General features: G+C 43.6%; 2 protein-coding genes across 8 annotated transcripts in view; one reads left to right on the forward strand and one right to left on the reverse strand.

Annotated features, from left to right (window-relative positions):
- MFF (mitochondrial fission factor) overlaps positions 1-9,176 on the forward strand; it is a 29,018-nt gene extending 19,842 nt beyond the window's left edge. For 4 of the 7 annotated variants that reach the window (XM_006890289.1, XM_006890290.1, XM_006890291.1 and 1 more), the window contains 3 exons: positions 4,795-4,854; positions 7,637-7,721; positions 9,045-9,176. In XM_006890289.1, the coding sequence (XP_006890351.1) occupies positions 4,795-4,854; positions 7,637-7,721; positions 9,045-9,176 (277 nt within the window). The remainder of the gene's footprint in view (positions 1-4,794; positions 4,855-7,636; positions 7,722-9,044) is intronic. The other 3 variants (XM_006890292.1, XM_006890293.1, XM_006890295.1) reach the window with 1 other exon arrangement.
- Positions 9,177-13,250: 4,074 nt separating this feature from the next.
- TM4SF20 (transmembrane 4 L six family member 20) overlaps positions 13,251-19,832 on the reverse strand; it is an 11,726-nt gene continuing 5,144 nt past the window's right edge. The window contains exons 2-4 of the mRNA XM_006890296.1: positions 17,236-17,301; positions 14,919-15,070; positions 13,251-13,521 (exon numbers count right to left, since the gene is read on the reverse strand). Of these exons, the coding sequence (XP_006890358.1) occupies positions 13,251-13,521; positions 14,919-15,070; positions 17,236-17,301 (489 nt within the window). The remainder of the gene's footprint in view (positions 13,522-14,918; positions 15,071-17,235; positions 17,302-19,832) is intronic.

Genomic DNA, 19,832 nt, shown 5'->3' on the forward strand with positions numbered 1-19,832 from the left:
TGACCTGAGTGTTTGAGTCCACTCTGTGTTGTGTTGGGAGATAGTGTTGGACTGAGTGGAACACTCGACTTTAGCATCATGGTTTTTGCTACTTCTTTTGATTTAATCATCTCTCTCAGTAATATGGTTGGACTCATGTAGGAAGCAGTCTGGGAAGGGGAACATCAGTGTAGCTACCAGGACATTTTTATTGCCTGTTAGCTAGAGCCCCCTAGGCCTGTGTTGGCAGCCCACGTCCTCACCTTGTTGATAGTCCTAATAGTTTTCAGCATTGTGACTTAACTCGGTCTTTAACATCTCCAAGTAAAAGCACTAGCAGTGCCAGTTTGATTTTATGTAACTTTTCAGGTACTTTTTCCTGCCTCGTTATTACATACTGTTTTGGCGTTTGTTTTCTTTTGTTTAATTAAATTTTATTTATTTTAAAGAACATTTACAGAGATTTTGGATTTCCATTCATTCATTGTGGCACTTTTCTCCCTGTCCCTCTCTTTGCCCCAGTTCTCTCCTCTCTTCGAAAAGCAGAAGAAAAACTCCTTCATTGGTATATGGTTATCCCAAGAGTCCAGTATTACACACTGTTTTATGTGTGTCAATGAGGAAGGAAGTGTGCTGTCAAGTTCATCTTTTTTTATAAACATAAATAATCTTAAAAGACAGTTAAGAAAGATAAAATGTGGCTGCTTTTTTTGCCATAATAAGGGAAAGGTACAGTCTGCTTCATTTAACTCCGAACATTTTTATTGACTGTGTGAGCCAGTGCTTGAATTTTCATTATTATTTTATCCCACCGTTAATTGCTGAATCTTCAAAACCAGCCCATAAAAGCAAGCTGGCCCTCGCAGCAGCCTTTGTTCTGGGTCTAAAGCCGCGAGGGGACCATGGCTGTTCAGAAGGAACATTGACACGGTGGGTGTTCTCTCTCCTCGCACAAGCCCTGGTGGGTCACACACGCCATGACCCCGTGTGCGCAGAGCACCGGCTGCTGCCAGTCCCGAGCCCCCAAGCGGTGCCAGCAAGGTCTAAATGGGAAAGCTGTGACAAGGGGGAGTGAGACTGTACTTAGAAGTATCTCTCAGTAGGGAAAGGTTTAAGAGAGCTGCATGAATGCGCTAGACTACATAATCTTTTGGGGTCTTATTTTCCTCATTTGTTAAACTCTTACACACACACACTTCCACTCCTGCAGAGCTGCCTCAGATACTTTATTTAATGAGGTATAGAAAACTCCTCAAATGATGCTAAATATCATTTGATGCATTAAGTTATTATATTAAGAAATACTACTAAACAAAGCTGTTTTCTTTCCCCTTCTTTGAAACATTTCTTCTTCACTAGGCACCAGCTTTAACATCTTAATGACAAGACTACAGATAAGACTACTCTAAGTGGTTTTTCTTTTTTTAAGAAATTGTTTTTAATGAACTGACCCCTTTAAAAAAATTCTTTTTTCTGGGAAGAGTTGTGCTTTTCTGACCACTTCAGTGAGATTTAAAAAATTCATGGAGGTGATTTATATCGATACTGTGTTGCTCTTGTGGATGCATCCTGAGTTGAGCTCGGAAGGGTTAGGTTCTTATTAGAAGGGTCAGTCTTATTGGATGCTTTCATTATTAAAAGGTAGTGGTTGTTGCTGTTACCTGCCATCAAGTCGCCTGCGATTCATAGAGACCCTAGCCTGTCCCAGTCACACTGACTCCCACACACTCCCTATTGCCCCAGATACCATCTTAAAGGGTAATTTTTCTGTACTAGCCAGAACTGATTTGACGGTACACGCACACAAAAATAATAAAATAAAATTAAAAAATTTTTAAAAAAAAGTAGTTTTAAAAAAAATGTATAATTTAAATCTCTGGTGATCTATGTTTAACAAAATTAATCTACATTGCTAAGTGCCAAGTCGGTTTTTATTTCTACTGCGAGAACTTTTCAGATACAAGAAGTAGGAATGTGAAATTTGGATAATACTCTGTTTGCATGACTATAAAATAATACTACTTGTAGAGTTTAACTGCTTTTATATTCTTTGCTCTGTGCTTCATTTTATTTTTCCTTTCTATTTTTATTGCTTTTGACTGTTGTGCTAATACAACAAGATCTTATCCTTGGTCTTATGCCATCCCATTAGGTATGTTTAAATCAAGCAAGAACTATTTGGCAGGAAGAAAAAGATGGAAAGCTTTGTTCTGCTTTGTTACTGTACAGTAAACAGATTCAGGATTGTTGGGCATGACAGCTTTTTATATTTTAAGGACCATTGTGAACAATTTTATAAACTGCATTTTTATTTTCCTGTCCTCTGAGTATTTAGATAATCCAAACCAAACTGAGTATCTCAAGCTTCTAGGTATAGAGTAGAAAAATTGACACCCATCTCAGCACTGTGCATTTGCAAGATTGACAATTGGCTGAAGTCCCTGGGATAAGTATCAGATGTGTTCTCTGCTCAGAGGCAGCAGAATTTAAACATGACCGAGATCTGACCTGAGCTGACTAGGAATTGCCCATGTCTCTATCCAACACCTGTTAAGAGAGGTGTATTTCATTCTCAATGCCAGATTCTAAGATTTTAAATGAAAATTCAGTTTCTGTATAAGAATATTTTAAAATATCAACTCATTAGTCACACCTAGCATGCAGAAGTTTTCAGAGAGGAGTTATTTTTCTGTAGTTTTTATAAGGTTTCTTTGCTTTATATATTATACTCGTTTTGAGTGAGCAGAATAAGAAACCAGTATGTGAAAAAGTTCTATATATTGCAGGTATTACTATATAGATAAAATTTGCAAGACAAATGTAATTGCCAAGTTAATACAGTGTCACTAATAATTTGTCTTTTTTAAAGCAATATGCAATTCCTTGTCCCCAAAACTGTTTCTTTACTGTTGGTAACTTACATTTTTATTGCAAACAAAAATACGTGTGAAAGTCAGACTCTATTTTATGACCCCTAAGTGTCTTTGTAACAAGTTCATGGAGGAACTCAGAGCTTGGCCCTTTCTTTCCTTTTGTTGTTCTAAGTGCAGAAGATGCATTGAGCATGCTAGTTACCAAACTAGAGACAGATCTAAATATGTATTACATCATACTTGATAGAGAGTGGTACTTGATTGAACTTTCAAACTTTACCAAATGCCTGTCTAATTTGCTTTCATATTATGTGTGCCAATTGCCAGTGTGAGAAGACAAAATGAAATACGTTGTGAAAGGTAACTGTATTCTTTTCTAGCTGTGCATTATAAAAGGGAAATCTCTGTGGTGGAACCAGTAGAATGGGGCAGATCCATTTGAACATATACGTAAAAAAATGTATTACTGCTTTACGGTACTTAATGTGGTGGTTTTATTTAGTTAACCATTCTCACACTAGTATTCTTGCCGATTACTGTTCAGTGCAGTTTCCTGATAGTGTAGAGTGAGTAAGTTAGGAGGATGGGGCGGATTGAAAAACTGACTCAAGCATATGCAATGGTTCACTGTTGTAGAACCAACACAAACTGAAAGACTCCTGTCTCCCAAAAAGTCTCAGAATCCTTTGTCCTCTCGGCTCCAGAAATCTCTTCAAAGACCAGCAATGCCTTTAGCATATGTAGAAGCTAAATTTTAAATGTCCTTTAATGAATTAACTTGTCAGAAAATAGTGATTGGTGGTAAAAATTCTATGTTGTTGTTATGTGCCATCAGGTCACTTGTGACTCATAGCGACCCTATGTACAATAGCCCTAAACCCTGCAAAATTCTATAGCTTTGCCAATTGGGGGGGTGGATGTAGTACATTTGGTACTAATCATTTCCTGTATTTATTAATTGTCTTGGTATTTAAATTCAGGCAAAAATTAATCCATTCTTTAAAGAATGAGGCACTCAAAGTCGATGTGATGATTCCCGGTGCCCTTTGATGGACCCTCTGCCTCTAATCATTCATTTTCTCAGTTTACTAAGTATTGCTGGTCACTTCTTGGAGAAACAACCAGCTTTAGTTTAGTGATTTAAGGAAATAGAATTTCTTGGAGAGGTGAGCTTATGTCGGTAGAAGGAATTGTCTTCTAGAAGCCAAGCTTGTGCCAAGACGGTGTGAGAACCCCACAGAGTCTCCCTGTGCACTTGGTCCTCTTGTCCCACCGCCCCGTATGCTCTCCTGGTTGACTCCAGACCACATTCCCTCGCGGGTTTGCACCTGCAGAGCTTGTTCCTGGGAGTCGCATTGCACAGCTAACACTGGCCGCTTCGCTTTGGGAGTGGAGGCTTTGGATGTGCACATTATGGCCTCAGGCCTGATCAGGACGATGGAGCTGGGAGGGAGGGAGGATGGGAGGGTGGGTGGGTGAGCTTGATGGTTTCTGGATGGAGCTGTTTGACTTCAGATGAGCAACCAGGAGCATGCAGGTGCTGCCAACCACTTTGACATCTAAAGTTGTTAGTTGTTTTTTTCTTCAGTTAGAAGAGAGAACTAAGTTTTTTTCTTTTAAGAGCCTTGTCCTTTGTCTTGAATTTTGTAAAATAAAATTGAAGCACCAGAGTAAAATTATTTTCTGTGTTGGTGCTGTTTCCTGATAAAAATACAGATTCCCTTTGTATCTTTAATCCATTGTAATGTTGTTAAATTTATGAAAGTCAGAAGATGAAGGCGCTAGCAGACAATTTGTTTTAGAGTACTTGAGAGATATTATATTGTATTGAAACATACAATATAATCCTATTTGACATTGATTTGTCTTGTTTTTGCTTTTATTTTATTACCTCTCTGTTTCCTGATTCTGTCTTGTGCCTTCTCCGCAAAACCTGCCTTAGACCTGTGTTGCGTGGTGGGTCTGCCGCCGCCACTTCTAACCCTCATCATGACAACGTCAGGTAAATGTTGTGACTCGGTCACTTACAGGGTGAGTAGTCACCCGGCCTCGTGTGTTGCAGTATGATGCATGTTGTAACCGCACCTTCACCTTCTAGCCTGAACGTGGTAGCTTTGCTTAATCCCTGCTTCTCTGTGAGAAAAACAAGTCTTATCCTTTGTACCGCTTGGCCACATACCATGAGGAAAACGACCAAGAGTTATGGTAGAGCGTGTGGCCTTTGAGACGTCTTATTAAATGTAATTTGAAGAGCATTTAGGAAATAATGCTTAAAATTGGGAAAGACCCTCCATCTTGTGTCCCGCGCATCGTTTGAATTGCTCGGTGGGGGGGTTCTGCAGCATTTCCTTTCTGGCTGTGAGTCGCAGTGTGGAGGGAGATGTGTCATCAAGTGTCCCCCAGCACTCAGAGCTGGGGCTCAGCCTCAGCGACCCCAAGTTCAGGAAGTCGGGCATTGTAAAGGCGCTTTGATTTTAAGAGTTTAAATTCTCTGAGATTGAAGCGTTTCTGTCTTGTTTTTGCCCTTTCACACTTTGACATGCTCATCCTGAGTGTTTAACTCCTCCCAGTCTGCTGGCACAGGGACGGGCAGGATGGCATGTGCAGACATGTAGACCAGAGTCCCCAGTTAGTGTTCCCATCTTTGGGGAAATATGCGCACACACAACCCAAAATGGACTGAAATTCACAGATGCCATTAGTGTAAGTTTGCAAGTGCCACTGTTAATTCTGGCAGAAGTGTGGTTTTTTATAGCAGTGGCTTGTAAATGATCCTTAATGTCTGTGCTTGGAAGAAGACACTTGATTTCAAGCAGGAGAGGGGAACATGAGTTTGTCACTAGCGCTGGGCTCACTTGGAAGCGGGGAGGCTGCGCCCTGGCATCATCTGGCCTTTGTGCTCACTTGTTTTCTTTTACTGTATTAGGTCCTCTAATTTTGTGATCCTTTGTATAGTTTCTACACGGCTTTTATTTTTTATAAATAACAGATTTTAGTTTAAAAGACAATTATTTTTTTTCTCATTTTAAGTCTAATTAAATTGGCAGTCTTTTGCTGTGGCCTTAGATTTTGTTTTAAATGTAGATTCTCTGTATAGATCTCTAAAACTGTAGTTCATTTAGAACTGTCGTATTTCATTCACCATGATCAGCTCTAGTGGCGCAGTGGCAAAGAATTGCACTACCAACCCAAAGGTTTATGGTTCTAATCCATCAGCTGCTCTGCAAGAGAAAGATGGGCAGTCTCCTCACATGTGATTGACTCCCTCTGAAAACCTGCTGGAGAGTCAGCTATGAGTCAGCTCCGACTGACAGTGCGTCACAGTGCAGCCTCTCCTCACCTTCGAGGCATCGCTTGATTTTTTTTTTTCCCCCCAATTCCTCATACCACATGTGACCTCCAGGAAACAGAATCATTTTATTTGACTTGAGTGTTGAGAAAGACTCTCTTCTTCCTCACTAATCATTGAATGATCCTTTGATGAAGTTGTAAATTGTTGACATTTACAGCTCCGATGTTGTCCCAGCTTTTAGAAATGTTCACGAGAGAGGGCAGTTAACAAGAAAGCAAGTCAATCAGGCCCCAAAAGCCAGTTCTAGAGTCAGTCCTCATCACTTACTGACCGTGACCAGTGTAAGAGGGTGACACTGGCTGAGCGTGGACTGCATGCTGGGGACACCTTCTGTTCCCACACTTCAGTTGGTTACCAGGCAGCGTAAGTGTCCGAGTTCTTTTCAGCAGCTTCAGAAACAAAAGCACATTTTCTGATTAACCTTGTCTTTGATGTGCCTGAACGGACATCCTTGGACGATTCCAGTATGTGTTCCTATGGGCCAGCTCTCTGCAGAGTCCTGCAGGGTAACCTTTACATTCCATATACTTACATGTTGTTCATTCCAAAAAGTCACTAAGCCCTTATGCTAAAAGATTTACATTAAGTATAAAATAGATGCACCTTTAAAATTAATTCCGTGACACACAAATTGTACCTCAGTAAAGCTCAAAAAAGCTACTTTGTTAAAAAAAAAGGTAGAAGAAATGTACCCCAATGGGAAGAGTGGCCTTTGTGTAAACTGATTCTCTCAAGCTTGTTGTCACTCACTAAGGGATCTGTTCCCCTTTAGAGGAAGTGCGGGGTGCCTGCACTTGAACAGAGCGCCCCCTCACACGCTTGCTCTGGGCTGGTCTTCGTGCTCTCAGGTGTTGTTATTCACGTGCAGCCTCTGCCTCCTTCCTGAGCTGGGTCTGCATCTCCAGGCGGTCAGGAGGTGGGTCTGTTGTCCTGTGGGAGGACCACAGTTGGCCAAGCGTGCGCCATCAGAACCAGTGGAGAAAGGGGGAGAGATGACAGCCTGTTTGTTTTGTTTGAAGAGTTGCTGCTTTGATTTCACAGACCCTCCTAGAAAGTCTGCAGCTTATCAAAGGATGGGCACCTGAATTCAGGCCACAGTTGAGTGGTGGTGTATCCTGGATGGGCAGCTCCCAACAGGCTTTTGAGCCAGAATGAGTGTTAGCATTACAAGTCTCTCTGAGTTGAAAAGTCTCTCCTAATATAATGTCTTTACTCAGAGTTTATTTTCATTTTTAAAGTTTCAAGACCCTTCCTTTTTTAGTAATGTGTGTAATTGTCACAAGAATCCATCCTGGCCACTTGCGGTGACTAGTAATTGCAGTTAAAATGCCAGGTTTTTGATCTTTGAGCATTGCTTACCATGTTAAGTGACTTGGCATTTCCTCTTCCTTCCAGCTTAATATTAAATCGAGTTTTATTTCTTTTCTGCTAGGTATGGCATTTCAAATATAGATACATCAATTGAAGCAACTGCAGATGACATGACTGTTGTAGATGCAGCTTCTTTAAGACGACAGGTATTCAAAGTACCAGATGCGATCAGATCCTAAATTATGTTCATATCCTGTTTAGAGCAGTAGTCCCCACTTTCATCATTACCGCCCTGTGGATAGCAAAGCCTCATGTCACTGTAATACTATTTAGCAATAATTCACCTCCTTTTTCCCTAGTGGAGTCATCTTTTAGACATTCTTAGCACGTTAAAGGAGCCCTCGTGGCAGTATGATGTTCTGTGTTGGGCTGTTAACCGAAAGGTCGGGGGTCTGAATCCACCAGGCGCTCTGGCCGGGGGACCGGGGGAGACAGACACACACACACACACACACACACACACACACACACACACACACAAATGGATAGTATCTTCCTGTAAAGATTCACAGAATCTCAGGAGCCTGATGGACGGTCCCCAGGAGTCAGAATCCGTTCTGACAGTGACAGTGGAGTTTTGGGTTCTAGCTTTACCTCATGCTGCACATTGGATTCCCTGGAAAGCAGATTCTCTCTTGAACGTGTGACTGTAGAAGGTTTAGTGACGAGTGATTTCCAGATGAGCACACGCACACAGAGGAAGGAAGGGAAGCAGAGGTGGGAAGAGGAAGAAGTCAGACTGCAGGGTCCTCTCCACAGACCTGCAGCCAGCCCGGGAGGAGCTCTGAAGATAGGGGGACCACAGTTAGCCCCCGCTGGGATGACGTTTCCCGTGTGGTCGGCCTGTGTGTGTGCGCGCGCACTGCCCCAAGGTTGGATTAGGAAGGAAGTTGGATAACCAAGGACATTTCCTACTGACACCCAGCAACCAGGGACAGTACTGTGCACCATCTGCTGGATACTCACTAGATAGCCTTCTAGTCTTGAAGGGTGTAGGTGGTGCATCTCAGAGCCCACAACAATAGGTTACTGCAGGGCCCTTCTCAGTGACTCAGACGTGGCGGTGCCACATTAAAGAGAGCAGCCAAGGCTGAGTGACAGCACACTGACGAGGGTGTGGAAGGAGCAGGAGTGGTCTCTTTTTCTGCGGTGATGAGCTTACCTACACGGTTTGTCTACCAGAGTGGCAGTAGGTGGAAGTCTTCCTCACCTCCCCATCTAATCAAGGAAGGAAGGAAGGAACCTTTCTAAGTCAGAAAGTTGGGGAAGGGAAGTGGGGAAAGGTATTGAATTTAAGCTAACCTGGGGAACCTGCTTTAGTTTTGTTTCATTTTTCTCTATGTGAAATGTTTGGATGTGTTAAAATTTTTATTTTTTTTTTTTTTACCAGTTGTTGTCTTACTTCCTAAGGATCTGCTCCATAAATGAAAACATCTTTTTGTTTTTCTGTTCTCCCCTACCTCCCATAGATAATCAAGCTAAATAGACGTCTACAGCTTCTGGAAGAAGAGAACAAAGAACGTGCTAAAAGAGAAATGGTCATGTATTCAATTACTGTAGCGTTCTGGCTCCTTAACAGCTGGCTCTGGTTTCGCCGCTAGAGGCAACCTAAGCTCTGAAAAATATTTGTCTGCACAGCTAGAAATATAAAGAATTTGCAAACGTCTTTGTTTCCGTCTCTGCATTGTATGCCGTTTTATAGTCCATTCCCCGAAGGTGTATTTCTCCTGGAGAGGAGGGCGGCAGCCCGGGTCTGCCAGAGGGAAGGAAGATTCTGTCACTCGCCGCGTTCCTTCCTTTGTTCGTTCCTTCCTTCGTCACCAGTGACTGTGCAGACAGCAGCACCTGCTTCCCATTTCCCGCTGCATGTTTTGTAAATAGATTCCAGTTTGGTTTTGAGAGAATTTCTTTGCCTCATCAGAGTACACAGCTCATTGTACCGATGAGATAAGGCGTGCGTAAAGAAAACATTTAGAAAAGGGTCTCTAAAAGAAAAACAGTACTCTGTCCTGTTTCTCGAGCAGTGTTAGATCGAATGGGTTTTGCTTCTGGACGTTGTGCACCCACGGCTTGGCGCTTCCCCCTCCACACAGTCCGGTCCTTAAGTGCCAGACTTGGTAGCTCCGGCCACCTGTGTGCATTCTCATCAAGCTGCCGTACGGACTAAAGGACAGAATCCTAACATTTCAGCAGTTCCTCCAGTACGTGTGCAAAGCCTTCATTCTTCTCATTTTAGTTTTGCAGATGATTTTCTATAAAATACGTTTTTACTAAGCCCTTGTGTGATTGATTTAAAATTTGCAGACTAAGGTACAAATGTAGTGTATTTAATAAACCGTCAACCAAAGCAATGTTTGTGTATCGAAAACATTTATTTCATCACGTTTTGCTGGGAGCTAATTCTGCTTGTGTGAGATGTGAATTCTGGGCTTCAGGTGTGAGCCCGAGTCGTCCTGTCTCAGGAGCCAATGCTGCGGCTGTGACTTGGGGGCATAGACCCTCTTGTTTTCCTTTCGAACCTTCCTCCTGCTGGTGGTGGGCATTGGTTGCACCTGTTTTCTCACTTGTGATATTCATAAAGTGGCCCAGATCGAAGCCCTTCTGAGTGTCTATCCTCTTTCCATCATAGTGCTTAGTTGCCAGTGGGCTAGATTTTATGAGGCATAATAAGCCTGCTGGGTCCCGCGGGCCCTTCTCCAAACGGCGGCCTCGTGAGGTGCCTGGGTAAGGTGCGGCCTCTTCCTCACACACCTGCAGTGAGCAGGCTTGGGAAAGGCAATTGAGGGAAGTTTCTTAGATACACATAGATTTACTGTTTCTGTTCTTGTTTCTCCCTAAATCTCCCCATTCTGTAAAAAAACCTACTAAAGGGAAGATTATTCTTCATATACCTTAGGTTTAGCTTCAGTTTGGTAACAGACTTTTCCTCATGGAAAGCTTTTTAAAAAATATTCTAATGATGCAGTTATATTACCTATATATTTACATACACACATATTTATTGTATATCTATTTCTATATATAGTTTAATTTTTTATATATATAAAAACAAAAAACCCGACTGTTCAGGCACATTGGACTCCTGGCAGCCCTCTAGCGCCTGGCTGGGCCCTGACACTCTAAATCTTTATGGAAACTGACTCCGTCGTCTTTCTCCCAGGGCATTACTAGTGGATTCAAACTGCCAGCCTTCTGGCTGGCAACCCAACACTTAAGCACTGTATGCCACCAGTGCTCCTTTAAAATAAATAAACACTTATGTATTTATGGGTGTGGGGGGGGTATCCAGTCTCTGTGAGTGAGCCTCCCAAGAATAAAGTTAAAATGATGGACTAAAGAAAAAAACCACCTCTTTTTCCAAGCAGACATGAAAGAATTCCACAAAGGACAGGAAGAGGTCAAAACAGGGTGTGTGGCGGTAAGAAAGCATAGCGGCCCCTTTCTCCCCCGTCTTTTTGTACTGAACTGAAGACCTGGGCCCTTGACTCAGTGGCTCTGCAGGGGGGGCAGGTAGGACGCCCTCTGCTGGGCAGGCACTAGGTGTGCAGGAGTGGGCTTTGTAGAGCAGGGTCTCTGGAAGACTGCATTGTCCGTGCAGGGTGAACGTGGAGCCGGTTTCTCTGCAAGAAGCGTGCCTTTCTTGGCCTTGACTGTGTCTAGAACTAGAAAACCAACCAGCTGGCCTCGAGGCCGTTCCAACTCCTAGCAACCCCTTGTGTTTCCAGGTAGAGCTGCTGCACAGCATTTTCATGCTCTGACGTTTCAGAAGCAAGTCACTGAGACGTTCTTCCCAGCTACCCCTGAGGAGGTTTGACCTTCCAACCTTTCAGTCAGTGGCCTAGGACCTGGAAAAAGAGTTTGGGATCAACTCCAATCTCTCCAAACCCCTGATTAGGCCACTCTGCTTCCCCTACAAAGTGTTAATCATGGTAAGTGAGGGACTCCGGCATTAACAAGGAAGAATTCACTTTCGTTAGAATAGTTAGAGAATATTTCTTAGAGATTTGAACTAAAATTTGACATGTATAGAATTCCAACGAGCAGAAGCTGAAGACAGATTCCAGATGCAGGGAGAAGCCCAAGTACAGGATAGAGTTGTTGTTGTTGTTGTTAAGTGCCGTCGATTCACAGGTGACTCATAGCAATCCTATGAACGAAGTCCTGTACACCTCCTGTATAACTTTTGTCCTTTATCCAGGTTCCTAGGGTTTCCAGAGGCAAGCTATTGTGGAAGTGGATGCCACTCCTGCTTTCAAAGCTTGTTTTAATTGGGGAGCCCCACCAAACAGTGTCCGCCATGGGTAACCATTCTCACAGATAGATTAGGAACCAATAATCTAATGATCAGTCTAACTCAACACTCATCTAACTAAGCGTAGCAAGTACAGGGCTGTCACCCCATTTTCACACACTAAAGTTGATGTGCCATTCCCAAGTCATTTATCCAGAAAGCTTTGCTCTTCCTCCTCCAGCGCAGGAGTGTCTCTTCCATTTCCTTGCCAGTATTTTAACAGTGAAATGAAATATTTTTACCTCAAGTGTCAAATTTGGAAGTTTTGATTTGCCGTGAATGTCCTTGTAGGTAAACTACATGCATGTCTCTGTGTGTGTGTGTGTGTGTGCTCTCATCCTCCTGTGTATGTCACTAAGTTATTTGAGAAACTGGAAACTGTAGATTTGGGAAATCATCTTGGGAACCAGGAGAACCTAGAACATGAAATCTAGTAATACAAGAGTGATCACTTCAGGAGATTGTCATTTTCTGGTTTCACAGATGGCCATGTAGAAACTAGCTTTTGAAAAGCAGTCGACATTTTTCTAGATACTGTTTTTTCTAATGATTTATAAACATGCAGATGTAGGGAAATGGCAAAACATAATCACAATATACCCAACACCTAAACGGTAACTGTGAACATTTCTCTGCCGAAATATTTTTAAAATAGGACATTTTCCTCAAGTACATAAATATGATTTTTATTAAAAGGACATTCTTCTGTATTACCATAAAAGCATTGTCGAAGCTATCCCAGTAAGTCCATCTGTCCAGCCCAGGTAGAAGCCCAGGTGGCCTTAGGTGCTCGGCAGGGTCCTGATAGGGTGGGTGGGTGTGGCGTGTGTCTCTGACCTTTTCTAGAACACTCTCCCGCCATCCCCCCTGCCTGCTCAGGGTGTTTTCCAGTTGAGGCAGGGACCTCTGTCTCACGGCCCCTCTGGGTCTGAGCGCTGTCACTCCCTGCAGCTCCTGTAGCTGGGTACTGAGTTAGACCTTGTGATGTCAATTCTCATTCATTCATCTTTGTTCTCCTGTCTGTTTCTCTAGACAGACAGGCGCGCACGCGCACACACACACAGTATAGTTACAAAACTTGAATGGTACATAGTACAAAAATACAGAAAAGAAATTGAAGGTTATCTTCCACTTCTCACATGTAGTCAACGACGTGATTTTTTTCCCCCCTGCCCTTATGAAACTGTTAGGAACATAGCAACATTCCTTATATGTGAATGATTGTGAACTACCTCAAAGATGGCATTAAAAGCAACTCTCTTTACTAAAATAACACATAAGGCTTTCCAGATAATGTTCCACTATTGTATTTCTCCAAGTGTATGTTGCGTGCATTTCTCAGATGATTGAGGCGACTCGTAATCGCACTTTATTGCCGTGACATCTACACAACTCGTTCTCTCCGCCTGGAGACCCCACACAGACAGCCGAAGAAGCCGGCGACGATCTGGCAGAGTGCACAGAGGACCTCGAGGATCCCAACCAGCAGCAGGCCCAGGAACACCGACACGTGGATCGTCCTGTGCGCGTTCTCTTTGCTGTTGAAGTGCAGTCCCGATGTTATCCAGTTGCCGTTCGTGCCATTGTTAGGAGCGGACGCAACACAGGTGTCATTCAGAAACCACTGTAGATTGAAGGATTCTGTGTGGATGGCACTGAAGAAAGAAACAAGAGGGAAATAAGATCCTTTGGAATATCATTAAATGTCACAGGAAAGCAGCATTGGGCCCAGAAAATGACAAGGATAGAGAAAGAGGATACCCTTTCAGAATACAAGCACCCAGAGACTATGTTGTATGTGCTGCAGAGTTGGAACCAATGCATAGACAGCCCTCTGGTGGGTTTCAAGGGGCAGTAAAACACGCAGGAAGAGATTGCCCATCTTTCTTCCACAGACCAGCAAGTAGATTTGAACTGTGTGCATTTAAGTTTGCAGCCCAAATCCTTGCCCCTGGGCCACCAGCGCTCCCTGCCCAGAAACTATAACTGGTATCTAATACCAGTGTTTCTGAGCCTAGATTGCTGTACTCATAGTTCTAACGCTGGTTCATTATGCACTGACAGCTGTGAGAGTCGGAACTTGGACTCCTTATTTTGGGACTCCTATTTTCCATGTCTGGCAGGGTATGTGTTTTGGTAGAAAGTACTTGCCTTTTCCTTCCCTGACAAGTATTTCTAACTCATCTAGGTTTCAGCTTTCACAGGTTTTGCTGTATCTCCCATCTTTCAAGAAGCTGTTTGAAAGTATTAGTTCTTGGCTGGAACCATAGGAAACAGCGAATATCGTATGTATTGTATGTGAAATGTGGTTGAGTGCTAACAGTTTCTCCTGGTCCAGCCCCTCGTGCAGCCATGCAGATAGAAGAAAGGAGCTCCCTTTGTTCTGAACTCCTGTCACGACAATAATACCTAATCATATATCCCTTTTAAACAGTTCTCGCTCTCATCTGTTTCAATGCAGTATACATCATTTATCCCATCTTTCTCAGTCTCCCCCACAACCCCTATGTCAGTCCTGTTTTACAACAGTGGCACGAGGCTGCATAGTGGAGTGGACTTGTGGGGAGGGGTTGTATACCAATGAAACAATTTTACTTTTCAAAGCAAAGAATGAACTGGAGGGAGAGGTAGGCAGGGAGAAAAGTGCAACAATGAATGAATGGAAATCCAAAATCTCTGTAAATTTTCATTAAAATTAATAATAAAAACTTAATTTTTTTAAAAAAAAAAAGAAACTAAGGTGTGCCTAGAAAAAGAAAGGAGCTCCCATCCCTATGTGCAGGGCACTCACGGCATCGCTGTGGGGTTTTAAACAAGGATAAGTCACTCGAGATCCCAGCTGTTCCTCATAGGCAAGGCCACACCTGATACATCCCGGTTATACGGCAGTGTCCATTCTACATGCGACTGTACACATCAGGATTAATGTGCTTTAAATAAGTGCCCGTGAATCTGTCCCAGTCGTTTCATCAAGAACATGTCAGGGTGTCACCACCATATGAGTCTGATCTGTTCAAAAGCAGTAAGACATGGTGAAACCCGGGTTACTCACCTCAGGTTTTTAAATGAAAATTGACAACTCAAAGTCCTCATGCCCTCTGGGTTACAGATGAGAGGCCCTTCAAACAGAGCCTGGATGGACACCATCATGCAGTACACGCCGCCAATGACAGTCAGGATGCTTGTGAGGGATGAAAGAAACATCTGTGGAAGAAGGGAAACTATTGGTCAGTGTTCTGACGTCGCCATGGCCTCAGGCCGGTGCGTCTAATGGCCTGCAACCACTCCAGTCACCCTGCAGGTCCCTGTCTTAAAATCGCAGTGGGATGCGGTGTGGATTAAAGCAGAGAGTCAAGCTGGCTGTTTGATTGGTGTTCAGGTATCTTTGTATCAGCTTTGGCTCACCGCACCCGTGCACAGCAGAACCAAGCCCTGCCTGATCCTGCGTGACCCCCACATCCCTGCTGAGCTCCGTAAACCCCTCAGTGTGGTCAAAGTCAATCCACATCCTTGAACATCTTCCGCTATCTCACTCACCCTCCACTTGTCCAGGCCTGTTCTTCTCCAGGGCCAGACCTCTCCTGACGACACACCCAGGTATGTGAGACACAGTCTCACTCTCCTTACCTGTAAGGAGTGTCCTGCCTGGACTTCTCCCAAGAGAGGTGGGCTGGTGGGTTGGCTAGACTCACTCAAGACTTGAGCTTGCTACTTCCTGCAAAATCCTAACTTCCTGTGTCTACTGATCACTGAGATGCATGTTCTTCTGTCTCCTGGGTCCCTCCTGGTTCCTAGACCCCCAAATCAGTCCCCTAAGTCTACCCTGATGCTTTGAGTGCTAGAGACGTGTGTGAAAGCCACTGACTAGCAGAGCTTCATTGGCGAAATTTTTGCTGTCTGCCTATCTGCTTGTCAATAAAACAGATACTATTCTATTTCCCATTATAGTACTTGGAGAGATGCTGGCATATCTGAAAATGTTCTGAGCTGAGTGACACTTTTTAGAGGCTCAGTAAACATTCATTACTTGTAATGGTTATGATTTTATATATATTTGTTATATACCATCAAAGTGCGCCTGATCCAGGCTATAGTCTCCGCAATTACATGCTATGCATCGGAGAGTTGGACAGTGAATAGGGCTGATTGAAAGAGAGTTGATGCCTTTGAGCTGTGGTGCTGGAGAAGAGTTTTGAATATACCATGGACTGTTAGGAGAACAAACAGGTTTGTCCTGGAGAGGGTGAAGGCAGAATGTTCCCTGGAGTCAAGGGTTCTGAAGCTTCGTCTGACATACTTTGGGCATGTTGCAAGGAGGGACTGGTCCTTGGAGAGGGACGGCACAGGAGAGGAAGACCCTCGATGAGATGGATTGGTTCTGTGAATGGAGTGATGGGAATGAGTGTGTTTGAGACAGCGACGTTGGCACATTTATGGCTCTTGTAAATAAGGTCTCTAGGAGTCGCAAGCGACTCAATGGCACATAACAACAAGTCCATCAAGTCGGAACCCCTCCGTTGTGGTTCCGAGGCTGTTGAAGTGCATGGGATGAGATGGCTCATCTTTCTCCTAAGGGGTTGCTAGTGGATTTGAACTGCTGAAAGGCTGACAGTTTGAACCCATCCCATAGCTGTATGGACAAAGAGCCTGGCACGGTTTTTTTAAAGATTCCAGCCAAAAACGTAGAGCCATTCTACAATGTAATACATGGCGTCACTATTAGACTGATGAACTCAAAGACAACAGGTGGGTTTTGCGGTTTCTTTGTACAAGGACTTGTACTAAGTGTGTGAAAAGCTGACTGATTTGGATAAAGAAAAATTCACATTCTTATCCTGGCAAGAGTGATCTCTCTCAGGAGGCAACTGTGAAAGCATTTTCCTCAGTGTTTGTTTTCCACTTTTTTGTGGTATCGGTTAAAACTGATGGAGGAGTTGCTTTCCAGCTCAACAATGTGTCCACATTTCACGGTGTGAAAGCCCGTCACCGTCCCCATGTCCTCCGTCCATTCGCCCTTTCCTCTCCCCGGCTGCCTTCTGAACTGCATCTCTGGGTCCTTTAATACATCCCACAAAACAAGCGAAGTCATAAACAACCACCTGAGGTCTGACTGACCTAAAAATCCTACTTATTTGAAATCTTCATTTGTAGATTGGCAAGACATGCTGAAGGGAGGGACAGAAGACTGAAGGTAGACTTTTAGGGGGCAGGAGTCCCCCTCATTTTCCTAATCATCGTGTAATGATCTCATTGTCTCAGGTGTGCCTGTCTGGGGTTCTGCTTGCCCTGGGGCCCTGTGGGGGTGCACAGATGCTGAGGGCTCTGGGCGACCTTGGCGACAACCACCTGCCCTTCGGTGCCACGCTTACCCCAGTTCTGTTGTTGCAGCATGCCCTCTTCCTCGCCGACAAGGACATTGCTGTCGCTGGAATGACCTGGAAATGACACCAAGAGGAAAAGATGAATGTCGTCGTCTGATGCTGGTGTAGCCTTCTCAGTTTGCCCACCACCATTCTGGCAAACAAGGACTCGGGACAGAAAGGAAACTGGACAACCCCCTAGGTCCAGCAGCCTTTGTCACCCCAATTTCAACCATAAAGATTAAAGGGGACGTGCGTTCATACTAGCAGACAACAACAGCATGTGGCTTACTGGTGAGAAGCTGCACTGCCAACCCAAAGGCTTGTGGTTCAAATCCACCAGCTGTCCTACCAGAAAAAGATGAGAGTGGTCTCCTCCCACGTGACATACTGCCTCTGAAAACCCACTGGAAGGGCAGCTACGGGTCGGTCCTGACTCGACGGTAAATGACAACAATTTACATCCTAGTTTAACTTGGGTCATCACTAGAGGGATTTGTATAGATTAGAGTGAGCTTTAAATTTTTTTTTTCATTTTCTACTACTTTATTTACAAATTTCAAATCCAAATTTGGACAAATTCTTTCAATTTCCCTCAGAGCTTTAAACTTTTTATATTATGATTTGAGAGAAAGCTTACAAAGCATTTTCCCCCTGTCATTCATGTACATTTTGCCCTGTTATATCAGTTACAACACCCACAGCCTCTGATGCACCATTCCATCCTGCCCTTCCCGTCACCATTTTAATAAATGTGTATTCATTTTCTGCTTCCCTATTCCCCTCTCTGGTTAATAAATATATATATATAAAGTGAACTGATTTTTATTCAACCATTTATAGCCTTTTTGTTTTGTAACATTATACTATCCACAATGCATGTTTCCCAAATCTTCCCTGTAATTCTGATTTATGTTAATGGTGCTGTGTATCTCTGTCTCTTCCCTTTCTTTAGTGATACGATGTTGATCATCCTCTTATTGTATATAGCCTTTCCCTTCACTCATCTTAACATATGCTAATACTTATAATTTATTTATAAGTGCTTTATTTTTTTGCCTAATTAATGTGACTTTAATTTTTTTTATTTTAGATGAGATTTAATGGAAGTTTATAGAGAACTTGGATTTCCATTCATTGTTTGTGGCACATTTTCCTCCCTACCCAGCCTCCCCCCACCCCGTCCCCAGCAGTCTGCTTTTCTCTTCCAAAAAATAATTCTTTCATTATTGCACAATCTCCCTCCCCCAAGTCCACTTTGCTTTGCAGCTCTTATTCTGTTGTTGTCATGCGCGTAATACCCGATCAGGAATACTTCTAAGAGAACCGGCTGCATCATCCAATATTCACTTGTTTGTTTCTTCAAAGTTAGAGCCAGCAGCCATTAATTAGCTCAGTTTCCCAAAAACTCTTTGAATTTAGCAAGACTCCCCCAAACACCGATGGACTTGTCTGCTGGGAACCAGTAATTCTTCATTATCTTGCTTTCACATCCCTTTCTTCTCACTCCCCTGGGCACCCCCACCACGGGTGCTCCCCCAGTGAATGATTTGGGGATTGCTTTTGCATCCCCCTTCTCCTGCTCCTGGGTCCATGATACGTGGTGACATCACTTGGGGTCAGCAGTCTCACACGTGCCCTGTGCTGTGCCGAGCAGATGGCAGGAGGGCTCCAGGAAATGCCTCCACAGCCTCAGGCTTCATGGAGATGTCAGCTGCTCTGACCAGGAGTCTTCCTGTAGGAAATGTTGTCATTCAAGTGGGAGGGAAACTGCTTCGTTCCGCCTGAGACATTCCAGCGCTGAGAGTTTTCCTTCTCCATCGGCACAGCTGCCCTGAGTCCTCTCCCTTCTCCTGTTTTCTGACGAGTCTTGAACTCCAAGGACATGTGAGGGCATTACACCTTGTATCTCATTTCAGCCTTGTAAACCTATGTGGTAATTGCTACTTGCTTCGTCCCCAGCTCACCAGTGAAAAACTGAGGCCCAGAGAGGTGGAAGAACTTGACTTTAGAAATTGGCAGACTTAAAAAAAAAATTTAAGAATAAATTGGCAGACATGGGAGTCAGAGCTAGACAGCATGGCTTCAGAGCCCAGACGGTTAGCCGCTGCCACAGCGGCTACCTTTGTGCTGTCCTCTCTCTATTCCTGCATCAAGCTCCTCAGGACCACCCTCACTGCTCCTCCCCTGGCCCTTTTATCCAAGGTCACGTGCTTGCATGCGTGTCAGCTCACCCTCTCTGGGACCTGGCTGTGAACTTAAAAAAAAAAAGGCAAAAATAATTTTTTTGCCCCCAAAGAGATGTCAAAATTCAACTTCTTTTGTTATGCTCCAAAACTATGCTACCCCTTAAACTCTTTAAATTTAGAAGCGGGATTAGCAAACTAGAGTCCATTTTTTAAAAAAAATAATAAAGTTGTGTTGGAACATAACAATGCCTATTGTTGTTAAGTGCCTTAGAGTTGTAGAGTCAGTCACAGAGGACCCATAGCGACCTGATGAACCGACTTGAACGCAAAACTTTTATCTTTTCTCCAAGTTCACAGAGTTTCCAGAGGCAAGCTTTTTCGGAAGTGGATGCCACTTCTGTTTCCAAGCCTACACCG

This window comes from Elephantulus edwardii, unplaced genomic scaffold, assembly GCF_000299155.1.
Source record: "Elephantulus edwardii isolate Elephantulus edwardi_28Jun2011 unplaced genomic scaffold, EleEdw1.0 scaffold00087, whole genome shotgun sequence".
In the NCBI taxonomy this organism is placed as follows: Eukaryota; Metazoa; Chordata; class Mammalia; order Macroscelidea; family Macroscelididae; genus Elephantulus; species Elephantulus edwardii.